General features: G+C 36.7%; 1 protein-coding gene across 2 annotated transcripts; it reads right to left on the reverse strand.

Moving 5' to 3' along the window:
* Positions 1 to 11,029: 11,029 nt before the first annotated feature.
* Positions 11,030 to 18,692, reverse strand: LOC108272413 (membrane-spanning 4-domains subfamily A member 15). 2 transcript variants are annotated; one of them, XM_017480830.3, is made up of 7 exons: positions 17,997 to 18,692; positions 14,448 to 14,520; positions 14,143 to 14,250; positions 13,992 to 14,048; positions 13,575 to 13,727; positions 11,448 to 11,558; positions 11,030 to 11,328 (listed from the first exon to the last, which is right to left on the reverse strand). In XM_017480830.3, the coding sequence occupies exons 2-7, from the start codon at positions 14,487 to 14,489 to the stop codon at positions 11,323 to 11,325; spliced, it is 477 nt and encodes a 158-aa protein (XP_017336319.1). In that variant the 5' UTR covers positions 14,490 to 14,520; positions 17,997 to 18,692; the 3' UTR covers positions 11,030 to 11,322. The 2 variants fall into 2 exon arrangements, with proteins under 2 accessions (XP_017336319.1, XP_053540191.1); XM_053684216.1 differs by lacking the exon at positions 17,997 to 18,692 and having other exon boundaries at positions 14,448 to 14,558.
* Positions 18,693 to 24,493: the final 5,801 nt, after the last annotated feature.

A 24,493-nucleotide genomic window follows, 5' to 3' on the forward strand; every position in this document is an offset into this window, starting at 1 on the left:
TATCATTTGAAGAGTTTGTGCTAAATTCACACTTCCTATAATTCCCAGGAGTATGCTGAAGTGAACGCATACCATCATCTGAAATTCAAGTGTACTTCCTGTCGACCATCTTGGATTTTGTCAAAATATTGTCCAAACATCACCAGATTTGGCAGACCTCATCTTGAGTGTAATTCTCACAAATGTTATCGAAATCATTTTTGAATATCCCAAATGATTTGTCCGTAATAGGCTAACAAATCTGACAGTGAAACCGCCAAACAGGAAGTGAGGCTGTATCTCAACAATGACCTTCCACACAGACACAAATCTTTGTAGGCATCTTCACGTCTATGCTCTGATTCTATGCAACAAATTTCATGGCAGCACCATGTATTGGTCAAACATTACAATCACATGCCAAAAATGCTTTCATCTAAGTGCCATTTTTGCTATTCTCCTCCAGATTTTTTCCCAATCTTGAGACCTGCCTAGACAACTGTCTACTGCCATTCTAGTCATTCAGTGGGCTATTATACAGACAACACATGAGTGACAGGGTTTAATATCAAATAGCATTTTTTGAGCAATTTCATTAAAAAAAACAAAACAAGCATAAAATAAAACATATAAGTTTCGTGCAAATACTTGCACAAAGTGGGGAAAAAAGGCCCAGACTGATGACAAGAAATCATAAATACCTTGGTTTTTTTTTAAATTGCAAGAAGAAAAAAAATGGTCAAAACAAAAACAATGTAGTAGCAGACATGACCACAGGTCAAAGTAGCAACAGACAACACCACAGGTCACAGCAGTAGCAGCATTCCACAATTATCTGTGGTCAAAACATGCACATCATGAGTGAAACTACAAATCATTCTTAAATCCCTTTGCATAAAGTTATAGCTCTGCTTTCCTGTGATTGCTTATGCAACAATTGTAGCGCATCTGCGAATGTGTTGCTTACTGAGTCTGGGTGCCTTGCCTTCAACTATGCTGCTTGCAGCTTTAATACTCTCCTTGTAATTAATAAAATAAAATCTGCTCAGTCATTGCTCAGGGTCAGTGCTGTGAAGCTGCAAATTTGTCATGTCATTTTATGACAATGCGAACGGGGGAAGTAGTGAAGAAGAAAGCCAATACTCCACACACATGCAAACATGTAACAGAACTGGGCCTTTTATTAAAGTGAAACTGAAAAACAGATTTACTTTTGCAGATGTGAGTTATTTCAAGGTTGCAACATAATTCTGGTGCTTCTTCCCAGTTTGCAACAACTCTTTATTCTGAAAAATAAAATGAAATAAAACAAAATAAAGTTCTGATGGGGGTGCACGGTAGCTTAGTGGTTAGCACGTTCGCCTCACACCTCTGGGAGTTCGATTCCCACCGTGGCCCTGTGTGTGTGCGGAGTTTGCATGTTCTCCCCGTGGTGTGGGGGTTTCCTCCGGGTACTCCGGTTTCCTCCACCAATCCAAAGACATGCACGGTAGGCGGATTGGCATGTTCAAAGTGCCCGTAGTGTATGAATAGGTGTGCGAATGTGTATGTGAGTGTGCCCTGCAATGGATTGGTGTACCCTGCCTTGTGCCTGATGCTCCCTGGCATAGGCTCCAGGTTTCCCCATGAACCTGAAGGAAGGATAAGCGCTATAGAAGATGGATGGAAAGTTCTGATGGAGAAGGAAAATGTGTGGATGCAACTCACTTGTCCCAGTGAAGCGACATGCTGAAGGAGAGTACTGGGATGCTGGAAGCCTCAAAATTCAAAGTTAACACTCATATTTGCCATGCCTATGAATAAAAATCAGACAATAGAGATGTCAATGAATTGAAAAACAGAGCTTAATGAAATTGAGGGAAAATTGCTGGACTTGTCTTTCAGTGAACTGAATAAGTTAATCTAGGAATTGAAACTAAATGAGGATATGAAAAAAATCAACTTGCTCAAGGAGAAGAACAATTGACTGGACTGTCAGTGCTCATATTTGTAAGTAGTAGAATTGAAAACTTTGGAAGAGTTGAATGTGTTGAAAATGAGTCAGAGAATGAGACTAGTGATGAAGTCCAATCTAAACCAAGTGACGGGCACCCCTAGTGGCAAAAATGACACTGAAGAACTTAACTGTTCTGAGATCATGCAGAATCATGAGCCAGTGATCGTGCAATTCCAAACATTAAGACCTGAAAATGTGCATCCTTTATACAGGAGAGAATTGAGAATAATTGGTCAAATTGGTGAATCAATCAGAAAGATAAGTTCAATTACAACAGTTTGGAAAGACAGATTCAAACAGCACTGCGAAAATGATATGAGGAGAATGAAATTGTCATAGCAGTTTTGCAAGCAATAATTTCTGGTGTCAAACTGAAGAGTTAACTGGAAATCCAAAGTGATTTGACATTGAGCTCTCTGAGGCAAATCACAAGTTCTTAGTATATGTAATAGATCTTAGACAGAAATTTCTGTTTGCTTCTGGAAATTCTAAGGATGGTTTGAACTATAGTACTGAACTTATCCAGAGACAGTTCTTGTGAACAGTGATGACAGGTCTCCAAGAAGACTGCATTTGTACTGATCTCAAGCCTTACCTTCAGGACACAAAGGTGACTGATGAGATATTACTGGAGAGGCTAAGCATTGTTTACAATATGGAAATGGAAAGAAAAAACTATCAGCTGCTAGTAAAAGATGTAAAGGTTACTGTAGTCCAAGATGATGAAATCAGCACACCAGTAGTCTCAAAAAGGAAACGACTTGCTCTTCTAAGCCCAACACCCTTGTGGAGAAACTTGATGCAAGGAATAGGGACATTTGTGATGTGTTGCAAAGCTACACAAGTAGCCAGTGAGAGTCAAACAAAAAGAGCTGACGTAAAAAGTGCAAACTCAAGACGAACACCTCACAGAGCAAATAGAAAATGACAAACATAGACCAAAACATTGCAAAAAAATATGAGGAATCTAATCCTGAAGGCAAATGTACACACTATCACAAATGTGGTAATAGTGAACATTTTGCTATAGGCTGTTGCAAGCACAGAGAAAATACTGTCACCACAAATAAAGTAGAGGTTACACTTAAAGTGGGGGAAATAATTATTGAACACGTCAACATTTTTTCAGTAAATATATTTCCAATGAGGCTATTTTTAAATTTTCACCAGACTTTGGTATTAACACAAGAAATCCACACATATAAAGAAATTGAAACATTAATGTACATAAATGAAGTTATGTGTAATAAAGAGAAATGACACAGGAAAAAAGTATTGAACACGCTAACTGAAATTTATTTAATACTTAGTGGAGAAGCCTTTGTTTGTAACAGCTTCAAGACACTTCCTGTATGAAGATATTTTTCAGGTGTGATTTTTGCCCATTCTTCTAAACATATTGTCTTTAAATCTTGAAGATTCCGGGGGGGCCTGCTTGTGAACCTTGATCTTTAGCTCTTTCCACAAAGGTTCAATTGGATTCAAGTTGATTGACTGGGCCATTCTAATTGAGTTTTTTTTTTGCTGTATGCTTTGGGTCCTGCTGGAAGGTCCACCCACATCTCATCTTCATCATCCTGGTGGATGGCAGCAGAAGAATCTCCCGGTAAAGGGCTCCATTCATCGTTCCTTGAATTATAAGTCTGCCAATACCATGCGATGAAGAACAGCCCCACACCATGATGCTTCCACCTCCAAACTTCACTGTTGGTATAGTGTTTTTAGGGTGATATGCAGTGCCATTTCTTCTCCAAACATGGTGTGTAGTATGACAGCCAAAAAGTTCAATTTTGCTCTCGTCTGACCAGACTACACTCACCCAGTATTTCATAGGCTTGTCCAAATGAGTTGTATCAAACTATAAAAGAGCTTCAACATGCCTTTTCTTTAGTAATGGAGTCTTGTGTGGTGAGCGAGCATAGAGGCAATGCTGGTGGAGTGCATTGCCTATAGTTTTCTCTATGATGATGGTACCTGCTGCCTCCAAGTGTTTCTGGAGCTCTTTCTGAGTGGTCCTTGGCTCTTGGGCTACTCTTCTGACTATTCTTCTCCCTGGTCAGAAATCTTGCGAGGAGCTCCTGTGCATGGCCGTTTGGTGCTGGAGTGACCATGGTACGTGGCTGTTGCTTCCATTTGCTGATATTGGTGCTTACTGGAAGATTCAGAATATATCTTTATCTGATTCCATCAATATGTTTCGCAACAATAAGGTTGCGAAGGTTTTACCCATCATGAGATGTTTCTTGTGTGACACCTTTGCAACGAAAATCCTTTTTATAGACCATCAATTTACTAAGCCAGCTGATATTAATTTGCAAAGACAGGAGGTATGATTACTTTCTAACTACTTACAGATTTCACCTGGCTCATTGCCTTACCTTGTCTTGGAGAACTGCTTTTTCTTATCATCTTCAATACTTTTTTCTTTAATGTTGTGACTCCTTTATATTTGCAGATTTCTTGAGTTAATACTGATGGCTGGTGAAAATTTCATGTGAATGGCCCAATTGGAATGTTGAAAAAAATGTTGAAGCATTCAATATTCAATATTTCCCCCAATGTACCTCAACTTCAGCTTTAACAACACAGACACATTTTCCACTGTCAGAAAACATATAAAAACAGCAAATATGGAGGGACCAAGGTGCTTAGTCCAGTGCAACATAGGTTTGGTCAGTACATGTGTATTGTGGGACACAGGACCATAAGCTTCGATTAGAGATCTGAATTGGTAAATTACTTCCCAGACACTCAAATCAGGCCAGTCAGGGAACATCTTGATGAAGTTGAGCTTATTCTTATTGGAGCTAATGGCACAAATGTACCATATGAGTGCTGAATGGAAATCAGTTTCAGCCTACCAGATTAATCTGGTACCAGTGCCTGTATTCATGAGTATGAACCCTCTTGAAAAATCTATCTTCAGGTTCAATGTGATTAAAAAGTCAGCTCAAGATTCAGCAATAAATAACCCAATGCCTGAACCAGTTCATTCAAAGTGTCAGCTTTAGATGTAGCGCCAAAGAAAGCTAGAGCTGTCCTTACCATTTTAAAGAAACAAACCCACAATGCAGATAGTCACATTTGCCAGATTTGGGCACCAGGATATGATTATTTCCAAACATGGAGTTGATAAGTTCACAATGGAAGGTTAATCAATAGACAACTTAAGGGAGCACAAACTATGTTAGAACCAAATGAGAACACTCCATGGCCTTCTGGACTGGAAGTTCTGTCACAAGTAGTTCAGCTTCATAATGAGGATGGATCAGTTATTACACTGACAGTGGAGAAGGAAATGACAGTATTGGGATTTCTGTATTTTGTAGATGCTACTCTGGTCCTGCTCATGACGTTAAACTGCATCCAATGGGGTCGTTGGCAGCAGGGCATCTGATGGTGGTCTTGTAGCAGATGGATCTTGAGTAGCTGGTAGCTGCCAGAATGAGCTATGCACTCAGGCAGCACACACTAGATAGTTGCTTCCTTGTTGAATTTTGGGCAATAGCAGGGTTGAGGCATCTGTGGGAGTTTCGGGACAGCCCTTTTTATGGATAGAACTCCATGCCTGGGAAGGGGAAGCACCTACAAAAAGTGGGGTGAAGAAAGCTTGCTCACAATCTACCTGGCTGGCTCACCGTGACCAACGGGTCTTGACTACTGTGGTAAGAAGTGCAAAAAGATGAACTGACTGTTGCTACATGGAATTGTCTCATCCTGGGAGACTTTAATGCCAGGGTTGGTAAGGACTATACCACTTATGACGGTGTTATAGGCAAATTTGCGAAAGGCAAGAAGAACACCAATGGTGAGTTTCTGTTGAATGTTTTTGCTCAGAGGGATCTATATTTATTACAAACACTTAAAACTGAGAAGAACTATTTCACCTGAATGCATCCAAGGTCAAATCATTTCCATTTGCTTGACTGTGTTGTAACTATGTTGTCAGACTGTCTGTCAACTAAAGCAATGCATGAAAAACCCCTAGTGTGACACCCAAGAAATTGGATGTCACCAAGTTAGACAGTGTGGGGCATCAAATGAGACTGGTTACAGCAATACCATCAGCTCTTCAGAATGACAAAGACCCACTCATTGACATGACTAACATTGAAGAGCGCTGGAAGCTGCTCAGGGATATCACCTATCTCACTGCTAGTGAGGTACTTGGCCACCCTAAGAGAAAAACTCCTGACTGGATTCAAGAGCAGATTGAGCCAATCCAACAACAGCTTGATGAGAAGCAAAAGCTGTACATACATCACCTGAAAAAGAAAACTGATTGAAGCTAAGCAAAATGTAAGGCCGTAAAGCGAAAGGTCAGATCCGGCTAATAAATAATAACTGGTGGAGCAGAAAAGCAGATGAACTGCAATCTTTAGCAGACAGGAATGACTCCTATGGGATATTCTTGGGATTGAAAGCTATTTATGGACCAAGAAGCAACATAGTGGTCCCAGTGAAATCAGCAGATGGAAGCACCAACATAAAAGACATTGTTGAACATTGGAAGGAGTATTTCTGCAATCTCCTAAACCAGCAAGTGTAGGCCCAAATTTTGCCTATTACCTGAAGACACTTAACATAGAAACAGATACTCACATATTCAATTGGAGAAAGAAAAATAAGACACCAGAAGAAGCAAGGGTCCAGGTTTATTCGTTCCGTTCCACCACATGAGATCCACACCGTTGAGAGTCTCAAAAGTGATCTGACACCCAGAGCTGAAGCTCCCTTATTTATACAGTTTTGTACACCCAAAGAGCCTTCTCATAATACCATTAGGTTTTAGAAAGAGCCTTCCCGTAATACCATTACGTATGCGAATCAACAATTTTGAGAGACCTTGGTCTCACGGTGCCCGCTGTTCCCATAGACGGTTATTTTGCGGCTCTAGCCATTCCCATGGACAGTTATCTAGCAGGTGTAGCCCAGCTCCAATACCCTTATAATTGGCCCGTCACATTTCATCCTTAAAAAATAACCTGTGTCAATGTCAGTTCTGACTGGTCTGTCGTAAGCAGAGGATTCTTCACACCTTCACACACTTATGAGTAAGTTTCTTTCATATTTTGTTCTACATTTTCTGTTTATAACGCATACGTTACCCCCTTTACTTTATTCTATACCTTATAATATCCTTATAATATCCTTGTAATCCTTATAATATTCTGCATTCCTTTCATGTGTGTGTGTGTGGCTGTATAGGCCTCTATGTGTGTGTGTGTCTCTTAGTTGACCTACTGCCTGTGTCCAGATGTACTCCACCTACACTCTGAGGCCTGCCGCACATGTATTGTTATCCCCCTGTGCCTTGCTTATCTGTGTGTTGTGTCTTAGGTGAACCTCTGTTCATACAGTCCACCAGCTAAGTGAATTCTAAATAAGATTACATATTACTCATACTAGGTCTCGCTCGTGTTTATTTCTTGTGTTTTTCATATACAACACAAGGCACAACTGATCCAAGTGCATGTGGAAGGCTCAACTAGACCAATCAGAGAAGAGCTATGTGGACGCATCACCATGGTGGAATTAGATTTAGCTCTGAAATTTACCAGAAGTGGCATTCCATCAGATGTGTTGAAACAAGGCGGCCCCACTCTTAAGTCTAAGCTCTTGGACTTATATAATGCTTGTTGGCAAATCAATGTCTTCCACAGAATTTCAAAGATGCATTGATTGTTACAATCTACAAGAAGAAAGGCGACCGAAGTGAGTGTGGAGACCAGAGGAATCTCTCCTGTCGATAGCAGGCAAGATCATGGCAAAGATATTGCTGAATAGACTAAAATCATCTCAGAAAAAGTGCTCCCTGAAAGCCAATGTGGCGAGAGCAGCCACTGACATGATCTCCACTATGAAACAACTACAGGAGAAGTCAGACAAGCAGCAACAACCACTGTATCTTGTCTTTGTTGACTTCTCAAAGTCGTTTGATATGGTGGGTAGAGAAAAACTCAGGGAAGTGCTTTGAATGATGTGTTAAACAACTTAGAACATGGCATGTTTTGTGACTGACAGGAGTTTCTTGGTGTCCAGGTGTGCCCTGTTAGATTGTTTAAGCAATTAATAGTTCTGAATGTCTGCTCTTGGTTTGAGCCAAGGGTTTCACCTGTGAAGATTGCATTTGTTGTTAAAATTGATGAACCTATATAAAGTCCAAAGAGCTGTCTGTGGGAGAAAAGCAAGCCATTTTGTAGCTCAGACCTGAAAAAGAAATAAACCACTGGTGTACAAACAACCAGACATCGAATGGTTTCAGCCAAGGAAAACAACAACAGTTATGAGAAACACTGTGAGAGCTGTGAAGAAAAGCCCAAGAACAACAGTCAGTGACATCACCAACAATCTCAAACAAAGTCATGATACAGCATTCAAAGAAGAGGCTGCTTATGGAACCGGCTCATTATTCTTTAGTGATGATCGAACTCAGAAACATGGTCAATATCACAAATTTGCTTAAATAAAATTTTTCTAATTTCTCTGTATTTTAAAATATTATTTTAAAACATATTTAAATGGAAGAAGACAAAATCCAGATTTTCAATGTATCATGTCTGTAGCATACTTTACATTATTTTTAAGAATGCATATTACATTTTAGACAGTAGGGAAGAAAATTAGAAGGATTTACATGATAATGAGAATGTTTTACTGGGCTTTTGCACTGGCGCAGCTTCACTGCTCTTCACTCACAGGAATTTACCAGTTACCAGAGGGGTTTTTTATGCCAAGTTGCAAAATGTGTTGCTGTACCTCATCTCACACATACTGACCATGAGACTTGTGCACTCTGCTCAGATCTCATGGTCTCACACCAAACCTTTAAAATATCAGTCTTATAACAAATTTAAAAGCATATTGACCAATATATTTAAGTTTATGGCTTTCACTTTATTTTTAATTTGCTGCCTTAGAGATAACAAATGAAATCTGAAATCTAAATGGTTGAGCCCTTCTGCTTGCTTACTTAGAGACTAGCTAACAATATTCATTGGCAGCTCCTGTAATTGGCTAGTTAGCATTGCTGTAATAGCTAGCCATCAAAAGTGAATGTCTAGCAGTGCACATTCAAATGAAAAAAAATTAAACATTAAATTGCTAATGTTATCTCTGATATGTATGCATAAACTACCTGTCTACAGGAGGGATGTGATTTTTGACATTTCTGTCAGAGGTAAATGTGCCAGGATCAGGGTCAGGCATACACTGATTTATCTAATTTATTTATGTGATAATATGTTAAAACAATGCATTAATATAAACAATGCAGCTGCACTACTGTCAGAGCTTCTTTAGAACGTGGGCAATTTATTTCTATTGTACTAATCTCTTTTATAAAGAAAAACAGTGTTTTTAAATCATGATGCATCAATGCTGTAATTTTGATGTGAGAAAGTAATTATTTCTTTTGTTTTATTATAAGGGACAGGTTTAACACTGTATTCAGCACAATTATCAGGAAGTCCTTTGTGGTTTCTTGATGCTACAGCTTGAGCAGAACCTGTCTCAATGTGGTTTTTAAGCGAAACTTCTTCAGTGTGTACAAAGGGTATCATTTTCACATGATTGAGAAAATCCGGACTTCCTGTTTCAACTCTTCACAAAAATTCCTCAGTCGCTGGGCGTTTTCCTTTAATTTCATTGATTGTCATTTTTAAAAAAGTGTCATTTATCATTTAAAAATGAAATAACTGCAGTTATGACCACCTACAGATTGTTTGCTTTGTAGATGTATAATCTTCAGCAAGGCTCTTGTTCTAGTTCTCAGATACTATAGTACTCTGGCAATATTTCCTGTTTATCGAAGATGTAATATTTGTGAATTTTTCATAAGAAGCAATTCTGTTAAAAAAAAGAAAGTAATATCATGCTGCTGTACTGACTATCAGCACAATCAGCTGTGATTACCTGCGGCCTCATGCCTACAGCCATATCACAGCCGTGCTGATATTCAATACAACAGCAAGGTTGCTTGTGCGATTATTGTGCAATGACTGTTGTGACTCTACACACACTATAATCTTGAAGCATGGTGGTGGTGGTAGTATTATGTTGAGAGCTAATATCTACTGTTAATTTCCATTTCATTTTTTAACACATCAGTTTTTAACTTTATCAATATAATCTCTTATGCTATGTTAATTTTGGTGTAAAAGACTGAGAGATTTAAATAAAAAAATAACTAAAATAAAATAATAATAATAAAAAAGCACCCAGTTCCTGAAGATTATTAGAATAGTATTGAAACAGACAGTCACTTGTGTTTAAATGATGCTATTATATGTACACATGGAAAATATTTATCTGGAAGCCCACAGCTGCTGCTCAAGGTGTAGCATGAAGGAACCACAAACCACTTCCTGAGAACTGTCTTACATTCAGCAAGAAAAAAAAGTTACTTATATATATATATATATATATATATATATATATATATATATATATATATATATATATATATATATATATATATATATATATATATATATATATATATATACACACACACACACAAATATATATATATATACAAATATATATATATATATATATATATATATATATATATATATATATATATATATATATACAAATATAGCTAATTTATACATAAATCGAAAAATGAAATTATTATTATAATTATATTTCTACAGTATATTTAATAATTCATTTCTGTTCTCAATTAAACTGTAGCAGCTATAAACAGTCATTCCCTCACCAGCCTCTCTTTATTCTCTCTCTTGAAGGTAGTAAGATGGAAAAAAGCAGCTTGTATTCTGATGATTACAAAGCTCTGACACTGGAGAATGCTTCTATAAATGTTAAATAAACATCTCCTTAACGAAATCTTCACAACATAAACAATTTTTTAAATATATTTACATGAAGCGTCCACTGTACAGATCCCTGTGAATGATCTGTTACTATAGAAACGACAATGTATTAGAGCAAGTGCATTTATATAAATCTGATTTGCAGCTGCACTACTGTCCAAACTGCAAGTTATAGAAAATTGATCAACACTTTGACAATCAGAATTCAACAGACTTTGGTGTATTATATTCTGTTTATTTGATTAAAAAATAAAAAATAAAATGAAAAACTACAGTAATATCCGATATGTAAGTTATACACATGGATTATTCAGTCTCAAAGCAGAAAATGACATCATAACATCACCGCAACTAAATCATTAAGAAAAAAAGATCATATCAGGATTCATTAGGTACCTCAGCAGTTTTTTTTAAAGCATACACCACAACATATGAATAAGCTCAGAAGATGCATTAACGTGAGCTGTGGGTTTCCTCACGTGGATTGTTGATCAGACGATCCTTTGCCTATGACTGTAGTATGAAAAAATATGACATCTGTTCAATATCACTGTTTACTATCTACATGCTTTACAACTAACTTCCATTATAAAGAAAGGTAAAAGATGAAAGATAAATGAGGAAATACTGACTGTAGCTTCAGTGGAGCCTCTGGATTTCAAGGTCAGTACAAATGTCCAGATGGACATGCAGACCTCAAGTACAGAGAAAACCAGGAGCACTCTAAAGGTGCCACGTAGAACCTGAAGAAAAAAAAATACAATCCTCTTCACTTTACCATGTGTACATATGAGGCTGATTCACAAAGTTAGAGATTGTGTCCCTTTCTGATATCACAGAGGGACACTGTTATTACTATCACAGTTACAGAGTTTAATAGGAGAAATTCAGAGGATAGTACTTTTAAAAATTTTCTTTCCTTCTGATATGAAAATATTTTATTAGTATTATACAGCCCCCCCAGAAACTATTGGAAAATCAAGGCTAATTCATTTGTTTTTGTTCTGTAGACTGAAGACATTTGGTTTTGAGATAATAAATTATAATAATAATATGAGAAGAGAGTTTAGAATTTCAGTTTTCTGGTATTTATATGTAGATGTGTTAAACAACATAGAACAAAACACATTTTGTATCAGACCACCCAATTTAAATATTGGGTGTAAAAATATTGGAACATGTAGCTGACCGGTGTTTCTTGTTACCCAGGTATGTCCTGTTAGATGGACTGCTTAAACTATAAATAGCTCTGACCATCTACTTTTGGTTTAAGCCTTCAGTTTCACCTGTGAAGACTGTATATGTTGTTATAAAGGATAAGCCTTCATGAAGATCAGAGAGCTGTATATGGGAGAAAAGCATGCCATTTTGGAAGCTGAGAAAAGAGAGGAAATCAATCAGAGACATAGCCAATACAACAATTTGGGATGTCCTGAAAATGTTGTACTGAGCAACAGACACCAAAAGGGTCGGCCAAGGAAAACAACAGCTGAAAAAACAAACAAACAAACAAAAAAACACTAAGATCTGTGAAGAAAAACACAAAAACAATAGTCAGTGACATCACCACCAACCTCCACAGGGCAGGGATGAAAGTATCATAGTCCACAACATTTCGAGAGCAGAAATATGGCACAAATCTGACCATACCACAAGATGCAAACCACTCATCAGCATTAAGAATCAGAAAGCCATATTGGAATTCACAAAAAAATACAGAGATAATCCAGAAAATCTGAAACAAAGAGTAACCTCTACCAATCGGATGGTAGAGCCAAAATGTGGAGAAAGAAAGGATCTGCTCATGATCCAAAACATACAAGCTCATCTGTGAAACATGTTGGAGGTAGTGTCTTGGCTTGGGCTTGCATGGCTGTTTCTGGAACAGGATCACTAATCTTTATTGATGCTGTAAATCATGATGGTAGCAGCAGAATGAATTCGGAAGTTTACAGAAACATTTTGTCTGCCAGTTTACAAAGAAATGCATCCAAATTAATCAGGAGGAACTTCATCATGCAGCAAGACAATGATCCAAAACACACTGCCAACTCAACAAAGGACTTTTTTAGACTGTTTTAGACTGTCCTTATCTCTGCAAACATCTCCTGGATGGACAACATCACAGCGGTTATCAAGAAGGCTCAAACGCGGCTACACTTCCTGAGGGTTCTCAGGAAGTACAATCTGGACTCCAATCTGCTGCTGATCTTCTACCGCTCATCTGCCGAGAGCCTGCTGACATACTGTATCACGGTGTGGTACGGTAGCTGCACCGCAGCAGACAGGGAGAGGCTTCAGAGACTGTTTTAGACTGGCCAAGTCAATGACCAGACCTTAACCCAGTTGAGCAGCATTTCACCTCCTGAAGAGGAGACTAAAGGGAGAACCCCCCCCAACCCCACCCCCAAAACAAACAACAACCTAAAGAGGCTGCGATAAAAGCATGGAAAACCATCACAAAAGAAAAAAACAACAGTTTGGTGATATCAATGAGTCACAGACTTGATGCAGTTATTGCAAGCAAGGGATATGCAACCAAATATTAAGTGTTATTTATTTTAATTTACTTTAGAATTTATCTGTTCCTATACTTTTGCTCACCTAAAAATTAGATGGTCTGATCCAAAAGGTTCTATGTTTTATGCACAAACAAATGCTAATAGTTTTGGAGGAGACTGTATCCCAAAGAATAAACAAACAAATAAATAAATACGTTTTTAAAGTGATCACGTGTGTGAGACCAGTGACATACAAACCCCAAAGTGGACACTCATGATACATCCAGGCTCTTTCTGATAATTACACGATGGTAGTTCAATAGGCATGCGCACTAGATCAACAGCAAACACAACAATGGCTACAATCGCAGCCACAGCACTGATCATGTTCATAACCAGCGAGGATTTCACCTACCAAGAGAGAAAACAGAACTTTGATGTGTAGCAGAGTAGCTACATGAGTTATACAATGCTTCTCTAAATGCTCCTTTAATCACTTTAGTTTATATTTAATCATTAATATAATTATCCTGCTCTTTTCAAACAGTCATGGCGTGTCATACTGTAAATGCTTCTGGGAATGGTTTACAATTATTTTTTTAATATCCAGCATGATAAATAAAGCCTTTTCACATATAAATTTAGAAATAAGTGTAGACTGTCAGGTCTACCTACCAAACCGGGATGACGGTGATCCACGCTAGCAGTTGATAGAGCACCAGAGATGATAAACTGATCAAACGTAAATCAGAATGGTGATTATCAAGTGTTTCTTAAACACAACAATGTAAAATAAGGTGATATTAAAGCAGGGCAAAGAACATACGCAAAGTGATCCCCAGTACATGACGCCGCTGTGGACAAATATTTCGACCACATCTTTGGTTACAATACCAAACATGAATATCACAGTCCCGATCATTATCTGCACAGTCTGTGGAAACAAAAAGGAAAAAAGTCTTACTATTGAAGTCTCAGGAATATTTTATTTCCTAAAATATTGTTCTATTATTACAGATATCATCATATTATATGGCACTCATATCTCACATCCTGAGGCTAAAAAATGCCAATTACACAATTTATTGTATCAGTGTAGGTTAAAAATAAACACATATGAAAAGAAATTACCCCCAAGGATTTCGGGTCTACTTTCATCGCAGGTACAGGCATTTTCACTGAGATTTACTGTGATCCCGTAAACCTGGGAAAGATCATACTCATATTAATTAGACATTGAATAGTTCACAGTAATGCTAGAAATATGTATGAAATGTTTAGGGTTATATGGGGGTTAGGTAAGTGCAGGATCTGAGAATTGAGTAATGCAACACGAAATGTGAAACATTACTGATTTTTTTTTTTTAAATCAAATTGCTCAACATAATATAAACAGCAATTAACAAATTGTTAAGCATGTGGAAGTGTCATACATTAATACATTATCTGGGGGGGGGGGGGGGGGGGGGGTTGTAGGTGCTAGACCATCTCTGCTAGTGTGTCACTCTCTTTATTAATCTTAATGGAAAGTAGTAAAGGAATGTGTGTGAGTGTGTGTGTGTCTGTGTGCATGTGTTTGTGAGTGAATGTGTGTGTGTGTGTCTGTGTGTGTGTGTGTGTGTGTGTGAGAGAGAGAGACAGAGAGAGAGAGAGATGAAAGCAGATGAAATCTGAAAATGTGAAGCAGAGGACAGTGTTTAACCATAAACCAATTATAAATTCACAGACATGTACACACACATTTTACTCTGTTTTCACTGACTCCGCCCACTAGTCACTAGTATCACTAGTACATTTTATTTATTTTTAATGGATCACTCCTAGCCTTCTGTTTTCAATGCTCACCTTTTTAACCTTATATATATATATATATATATATATATATATATATATATATATATATATATATATATATATATATATATATATATACACACACACATAAAAATCCATGCAACCAAATTACTTCTACCATTATTATTTTTTCTTTTTTTGCAGTACTAAATTTTAGGGGGCAATTTGGACTGATGATTTAAAAGCAGTGAGTAAGATGAATTGATACAACCCCCATAAAACAATTATTATTCAAATGGGCAAACAACTGGATTGTAAAAAAAAATAAATAAAAATAATAAAAAAAATCATCTTTTAAAACTAATGTGTAAATAATTTAACAGGCTTGCAAGGTGATTTGCCTGTAGCTCTTACAATTCTTTTAAAAGATACTTTGAAAGCAATCCTTTTCTACATCATCATTTCATGTATTATAAGCCATGCAACCCACTGGACTTTTATATCAATGTACTATACTGAGCTGTAAAGCTTGTGAAGTAAACCAAAGCAAACGACTTTCGGAAAATGCTCTGTGGTTTTTAAGCGTGAAAAGTAAAACCAGGTAACTGAGCATCTGGAGTCCAAGACAGCAGTATTCAGCAGTTTCACACAGTTTCACCCCCACAAATTTCCGGCTAAGCGTTCTCATTTCAGCAGTGTGGAGTTTAATGAGAAGCGATTGCTTAACGAAAAGTTTTTGTAAATAACTTTCTAGAAACATTCCTAATTCAATACACACTGACTGTAATTAAATTCTTCATTTATGTCAATAAAGAAGAGCACTGTTACATGTACTACCACAGCGCTGTTGAATGCTGGATTCTGATTGGTCAGAAAACTCTTACAGTAGTGCAGCTGCAATGTAACTGAGAACAAAGTAATTAGTTTTTTAGTTGTTCCATAAAATTAAATGTACTTATAAACAAATAAAATTATGACGTGTTGTTCCTTAATAATATATTTGTGTCAAATTGCTGTTGTATACGGGGAATAAAATATTTCAGGATGTGCTCTTTCAGGAAAATAATCAACTTCTGCCTGGCAACAGTATCTCTGTTTATCACACCACCTCATCATTGATTATTATGCTATAACAGCATGACACAGTGAGTGTTAAAGTGCTTACATATTATATTAACATTGTATTCAGTGGAAAAGTAGAATAAGGTTCTTTCTAAATAAAACGTTTTAACATTCTTAATGCAGACATCACCACATTTTGTTACATTTATTGATGCCAGCTGAATTGTTTTAAGTGGTGAGCAAATGAACACAATATTTATTATTTACACACACACACACACACACACACACACACACACACACACACACACACACACACACACTTTTTGAAATGTAGATGCCCAATTATTCAACCTGCACATTAAATCACTCATATTTTTTACTATTTAATATTTAATAATAATAATTTTTAATATCTATTTTATTATCATATATTATCAGCATAACAACTTAATTGAAAACAGAATCTTATGAATATTTGAATTTGCATGAAGTGTTTACAAGACAAATGTGATCTTTTGTACAAAGGAATTGATCAAAATCACAAATTTGCTTAAATCTAAATTTTGCGCAAATGTTTTTTTTCAGTCTTGAATACTGAATATTCATAATATTCTTTTCCTTCTTTTATAGTTTAATAAAATATATTATATATAATTTATAATATATATATATATATATATATATATATATATATATATATATATATATATATATATATATATATATATGCAAGCCTGTTAAATTATTTACATATTAGTTTTAAAAGATGATTTTAAAACTAAAAAAACATTTAATTTTATGTAACAACTAAAAAACTAATGACTTTGTTCTCAGTTACATTGCAGCTGCACTACTGTAAGAGTTTTCTGACCAATCAGAATCCAGCATTCAACAGCGCTGTGGTAGTACATGTAACATTGCTCTTCTTTATTGACATAAATGAAGAATTTAATTACAGTCAGTGTGTATTGAATTAGGAATGTTTCTAGAAAGTTATTTACAAAAACTTTTCGTTAAGCAATCGCTTCTCATTAAACTCCACACTGCTGAAATGAGAACGCTTAGCCGGAAATTTGTGGGGGTGAAACTGTGTGAAACTGCTGAATACTGCTGTCTTGGACTCCAGATGCTCAGTTACCTGGTTTTACTTTTCACGCTTAAAAACCACAGAGCATTTTCCGAAAGTCGTTTGCTTTGGTTTACTTCACAAGCTTTACAGCTCAGTATAGTACATTGATATAAAAGTCCAGTGGGTTGCATGGCTTATAATACATGAAATGATGATGTAGAAAAGGATTGCTTTCAAAGTATCTTTTAAAAGAATTGTAAGAGCTACAGGCAAATCACCTTGCAAGCCTGTTAAATTATTTACACATTAGTTTTAAAAGATGATTTTTTTTTTTTTTTTTTTTACAATTTTTTTTTTGCAAATAAACAAAGTTTAAGCTATATTACATAATAATATATCTTATTAAACTATATATATATGTATTATATATATTATATATAATATATTTTATTAAACTATAAAAGAAAGAAAAGAATATTATGAATATTCAGTATTCAAGACTGAAAAAAAACATTTGCGCAAAATTTAGATTTAAGCAAATTTGTGATTTTGATCAATTCCTTTGTAAATGAAATATTTCCAGTTTTAAATGAAATATTTCTTAAAATCCAGATTTTTCATTGTGGTTTCACACTTGTGCTTTTTAAGAATGTATACAAGTAAAAGTACAGTAAGAAAAAAAAAGTAAGAAATGTTTATACTAAATAAATAAATAAATAAATAAATAAATAAATAAATAAATAAAGATTTACCTTAATTATACAATTTCTTGGCCTTTTGCTCCACTGCAGCTTCACTGCTCTTCACTCAAAGGAAGTCACTGGTGACGATGTTGGCAGTCTTGTCTGTGGCTGACTTAAATGCAATGATCAGGACCAAGATTAATTTTTTTTTTTTTTGCACAATACGTTGCTAAACCTCTTGTCACGCACACTGATCATTAGACTTGTGCACTGTACCACATGTTATGGTCTCACAGCAAAACTTTCAAACCTCATGCAAATCTCAACCAAATGTTATATATTGGCCTTATTGACCAATATACTTTACTGACCATATTTACTTTATTTTTTATTTGTTGCTGTGCCGATAACAAATGAAAGCTAAAATCTAAATGGCTGAACCCTCCCATTATGGTACTTATAGATTAGGCTCATTTATAGATTGGGCTCGTCTTCAACCAGCCCAAGAGAACCCATGTCACACCCCTCTTCATCTCCCTCCACTGGCTTCCTGTAGCCGCCCGCATCAAATTCAAGGCCTTGATGCTCACGTACAAGACCTTGTCAGGAACAGCACTCTCCTACCTCAACACTCTCCTGAAGGCTTACGTTCCCTCTCGCAATCTGCGATCGATTAGCGACCGACGTTTAGTAGTTCCCATTCAGCGTGGTGCAAGGTCCCTTTCCAGCACCTTCATGCTAACTGTTCCTCAGTGGTTGAATGAAGTTCCAATCTCAATCCAGACCACAGAATCTCTCACCATCTTCAAAAAACAACTAAAGACCCACCTCTTCCGTGAACACCTAACCAACTCATAAAAATAAAAAATAAAAAAAAAATGCACTTACACCTCTACTCTGTGCACTTTGCTTCTTCTGGAGCTCAATTAATGGATCTTGTATGGTAGCACTACTTGTATTGTTCTCTGCTTGATATATCGCTTTGCTTGTATTTTTCTCATTTGTAAGTCACTTTGGATAAAAGTGTCTGCTAAATGAATAAATTTAAATGTAAAAGCGTGTATGAAAGAAATCTGAATTTGGTCTTTTTATTATCCCCACCCACTTGTCATTAATATTCATAACATTAAATGTTCACTGATATACAGTAGCTTTTTCAACAAAGACACATTTTGCACGTCCGTTTTTGAAATCAGTTATTTTTAACCTGTTGACGTTTCAATCCTGAGCAAAAAAAATGACTGATGCAATTTATCTCATGGTTACATGACTTCAGTTAGTTATCATCTTCAGTTAGTTATACTGACCTGTGTGTTTTCAGTAAAAGTGAGCAGTTAGAGGGTAACCAAAGACTAAGTGAACAGTGTGCCGCTTTGCAGCAGGAACGACTCAGTTCTCTATTCACGCTTTTTACTTCTTCTTATCAGTCAGAGGTCTGTGGTTTTAAATAGCAAAAAATAGAAAGATCTTTTGTAACAGCTCAGCTGGAAAAAAAAGTTAGAGATTTCACCTTTTCAGTGATGCTGCAATTACTTAGAATCAAAACCAGGAAAAGTTGAATTAAGTAAATGACACAATCTGACACAAGAGGACAACATTAAATGGCATGTAACATCGCAACACAGCAGAGCACACATTCAATTACTCACTTTGAAATCTGAAGCAATCTTTTAGTCTTTGTTTTTTGGTATATTATAATCCATGCAACCAACTTTTTTCCTTTTCTTTTTTTTTACGTGACACTAGCACTACTAGTTTTTGCAGTCCTAATAATTCGATATTACATATTTTCAAACTGATGTGTATATAATTTAATTGGTTTGCAATGTGATTTGCTGTAGCTCTTAAAATACTTAATATAATATATTAAAAATATATTTTAACAAGATACGTTTAAAATAACCTTTCAATACATTATCCACATAAATTAACAGCAGGACATCCCATGATACTGAACAAAGTTGATCACATTTCAACTGGAAAAAACTAAAAGGAATTGCACCAAAAGGCATGAAACCCACCTTAGATTAATTTATTATATTTTTAAAGGATCACTCCTATCCTTCAGAACATACGGACAGAACATCACAAACTACAGAGGCCATGAGGCGACAACAGGAGACCTGAGTGCGATGCTGGCAGAATAGCTAAATTGCTTCTTTGCTCGCTTTGAAACATCACAACAACAGCACTCATCTGCTCCAGCCCCACCTCCACCCTCATCTGGCCCCCGTACCAGTCCAGCCCTGCCTCCATCCCCTCCTGGTTCCTGCACCACTCTACTTACTGTGAGGGAACACGATGTTAGACGGATGTTTCTGGCAGTGAACCCCAGGAAGGCTGCTGGCCCAGACGGTGTACCTGGTAAGGTGCTCAGATCATGTGCCCACCAGCTTGCCCACATCTTTACCAGAATTTTCAATCTCTCCCTGACCCAAGCAGTCATCCCGGCCTGCCTAAAATCAGTCATAATCATCCCAGTGCCAAAGAAGTCGCCCACCACTAGCCTGAATGATTATCGTCCTGTGGCCCTCACTCCAGTTATCATGAAGTGCTTTGAGAGATTGGTTCTTCAGCACATCAAGGATTACTTCCCCCCAGATTTTGATCCTTTTCAATTTGCTTATCGTGCAAACAGATCCACAGAGGATGCTATCGCCGTAGCTGTCCACTACGTGTTGAGACATCTAGAGCAGCAACAGAGCTACGTCCGGATGCTTTTTGTGGATTACAGTTCGGCTTTTAATACAATAATTCCGGACATTCTCATCACCAAATTGGTCACCCTTGGCCTCCCCCACCTCACGTGTGCCTGGATAAAGGACTTTCTCACCAACCGGTCACAGACACTGAGACTCGGACCCCACCTCTCCTCCACTCACACGTTGAGCACAGGTTCTCCACAGGGCTGTGTGTTGAGCCCCCTCCTGTACTGTCTCTACACATACGACTGTAGACCAGTCCACAACAATGGAGATGAGGCAGCCTACAGAGAGGAGGTCCTAAACTTGGCAGCCTGGTGTTCAAAGAACAATCTGACTCTAAACACCAAGAAAACCAAGGAACTCATTGTAGACTTCAGAAAACACACTGAGCTGGCCCCCCTTTTCATTAATGGTGAATGTGTGGAGAAGGTCCACACCGTCCGGTTTCTTGGCGTCCTTATCTCTGCAAACATCTCCTGGACGGACAACATCACAGCGGTTATCAAGAAGGCTCAAACGCGGCTACACTTCCTGAGGGTTCTCAGGAAGTACAATCTGGACTCCAATCTGCTGCTGATCTTCTACCGCTCATCTGCCGAGAGCCAGCTGACATACTGTATCACGGTGTGGTACGGTAGCTGCACCGCAGCAGACAGGGAGAGGCTTCAGAGAGTAGTAAGAGCAGCACAGAAGATCATTGGCATTAAGGACAGTTCTCACCCTGGCTTTGATCTGTTCAATCTGTTGCCCTCAGGGAGACGTTAGAGGTGCATCAAAACAAGGACTAGTAGATTTAAGAATAGTTTCTTCCCGAAGGCTATTACCATGATAAACACATACATGTACTGAGTTCACAGCATATGTATATAGTGTCTCAAAACTGTGCATTTCATAGTACCTCCCCCATCCACCCCAATATCTTGTTTATTTATCTTGTTTATTTATCTTGTTTATTGAATGTACATGTTTGCACGGAACAAAAATGAGTGGCTCTTAATTTCATTGTACATGTGTATAGTGACAATAAAAGGCATTCATTCATTCATTCCTATCCTTCAGCTTTTGATGTTTATCTTTTCATGACAATGTCTTTTTTATATTTAAAAAAAAAAACTTTTTAATCTTTGCAATCAGAATGTATTTATTTATTTATAATAGTTCTGATTTGCAAAGCTTGTGAAATAAGCCAAACCATCTTAGTGTTTTTTTGTACATTAAAAAAGCGAGCTGTTCAAAGTGGCTGCAGAGAATCAACTGTCAGGAAATGTTCTGTGGTTATTCAGTGTGAACAAAGCAAAATGCTGGTAACGGCACACCTGGAATCTAAGACAGCACTCAATGGTTTCTCACTTTTCAGCAATATGGAGTTTAATAAGAAGTGATTGTATAACCATCAATAAAAAGTTAATTCCTTCCTGTTTTAATAATCCTAAATCATTAGGTTGCTTTACTCAAAAAAAAAAATGTCTTTTAACATGAACATTTATTATATTTATCTTCTTGAATCCACAACACAATATTTATTATTTACTCTCATTTTATTAACATTTAGATGTACAATTATTCAACATGCACACTAATTCACCATTTGCTCACACTAATTCACCATTTTAAAATATTTCACACTCTCTTCTAACTTAATTTTTCTTTACTAATTCTGTTATGAGCATAATGTCACATAAAACATAATGAAGGTTAGGATGGACGCAATTGCAGATAAGAGCTTTTAATAAAAAGAAGCAGGCAGACAAATCCAAATCATGAGACAGTCATGTAGTCAAGAAACAGGCAATTAGTCAGGCCATCAACAAACAGGCATGACCTAGGCAAGACAAAAATCAAAAACGAGGAACAAGTAAGACCTATGAACAAAAAACAAAACAAGGAAACGGGTACAAACACTTGGTATGGTGCAAACACTCAATACTTCGCAAAACAATTGTGTTCAAGCAGCCTCTTTATACCGTGGTTGTGAGTTCGTGGGAGATTGGATGCAGGTGTGCATGATTAGAATGAATAAGTGTTCTGGGAATTGCAGTCCAATGGCAGCCATGTTTGTAGGCCAGAGTGCATGATGGGAAATGTAGTCACTGGTTTCCTGTGATATGACAACTATATGGAATATAAATATGAATTTTCATTAAATATTTAAAGAAAAATTCCATGTTCTGTAGAAAGGAGTTAATCAAAATTACACATTTGCTTAAAGTTAAATTCTGAAAATTTAATTAAGGTTAAAAAAACAACAAAAAACAAACAAACAAGCAAACAAAAAAAAACCCCACCAGATTTTCAGAGGGAATCCAGAGCAAAAGAAAATAAGTATATTCCTGGTAATAAAAAACATACTTCCTCTGCTGCAGCTTTACTGCTCTTCATTCACCGGAAGTCACTCATGGTTATGTTGGCAATTTGGTCTGTGGCTGACTTAATGTGGGGATCACAACCCCAGATTTTCTGTTTGTTTGTTTTGTTTTTTTTAAGTTAACCCTCTTACCACATATGGCCGAAAAACCGGCTTGCCCGTAAGGACGATATACCGGCTTGGTCGTCTATGCCAAATACCCATAAGGCCGATACAGTGTAAACGTTATCCCCGTAAGGCCGGTGTACCGGCATTACTCTGCTATGATTCCTTACTTATTTAATTATTATTTTTTAACCCGGAAGGTTGAAGACGTCACGACGTGATTACGTTATTACGCCGGCATTGCGATGAAGATCCAAGCGTGAATATTGGTGTAATAGTAGAAGTGAACTAAAAATGCCTAAGCGAAAAGTAATCGTGTTCCAGCTAAAGTTACACCTACAGTGAACACAGGTACATCTAAAACAGTGGAAAATAAAGAAAACATACACAGTTACACAGGCGAGAGCGAGGATTCTAGATAGTGACAGCAGTGAAAGTTCAGGCAATGTTGAAACCGAAACCGAAACTGATAGAGACGCAAACTCTGATTCAGACCCTGATCCGTCTTCATTTTCAGCATCAACCAGTGCGACTGACACTGCAGGGCTCTGTAGTTATGACCTGACCATCTCTGTGCATTCGTGAAAACACTACCTGCTGGTCTGATTATCACCAGAAACTCGACTTTTGCCGCTAAAATGCATTTATTTTTTATTTATTTACTTGAATTCATTCAAAGGCATTGACCATGCTGATGCTCGTATGGTACTTCTAAATGAGTGTAAGGATTTTAGCGAGCATTTTTCGTCATTTCTCTAGTTAAGAATTGTGCTCTAAGTGGAGTAAAAACACTGAACTGCTTCATTTTCAAAGTAATATTACACAAATACATAAGTTGTTTCAAGGCCTAAAAATTTGAAAATTAAAATGTTGATTTTGGGGGCAATTTTGGCCTGGGAACTCAGGGTTGGCATGCTGTTTCTATGGGGAATATAGGGTTGTGGGACATAATACTGTGGGAACTAAGGGGTAAGAGGGTTAAGTTGCAAAACATGTGGCTATACCTTTATGAAACCTTTTACAAAGCTCATTTATTTAAAAAAAAAAAAAAAAAAAAAAAAAAAAAAAAAAGTGTATATTATCCAATATATTTGGAGATCTATCTATCGATTATAATCTCTCTCATTATTTATAATATATTTATAATATATTTATAATATATATACATATATATATATATATATATATATATATATATATATATATATATATATATATATATATATATATATATAACACACACACACACACTATATTAATAGAAAATATACATTTTATACATATTTAAGTTTATTGCCTTGACCATTTGCTGCTGTGGAGATATTTGATTTGGATTATTTGTTATTTAGAGATTAGCCAGTGGGATTCACTGGCAGCTCCTGCAATTGGCT

This window comes from Ictalurus punctatus, chromosome 12 (genome assembly GCF_001660625.3).
Source record: "Ictalurus punctatus breed USDA103 chromosome 12, Coco_2.0, whole genome shotgun sequence".
Lineage (NCBI taxonomy): Eukaryota > Metazoa > Chordata > Actinopteri > Siluriformes > Ictaluridae > Ictalurus > Ictalurus punctatus.

What these genes read in the sequence shown, in the direction of transcription:
- LOC108272413 (XM_017480830.3), bottom strand. Translation starts at nt 14,489, where the DNA reads ATGCCTGTACCTGCGATGAAAGTAGACCCGAAATCCTTGGGG. An exon ending in TGTACTGGGGATCACTTTGC is followed by an intron (nt 14,049 to 14,142) that starts GTATGTTCTTTG and finishes ACGTTTGATCAG; the next exon opens with TTTATCATCTCTGGTGCTCT. An exon ending in ATCACCGTCATCCCGGTTTG is followed by an intron (nt 13,728 to 13,991) that starts GTAGGTAGACCT and finishes CTCTCTTGGTAG; the next exon opens with GTGAAATCCTCGCTGGTTAT.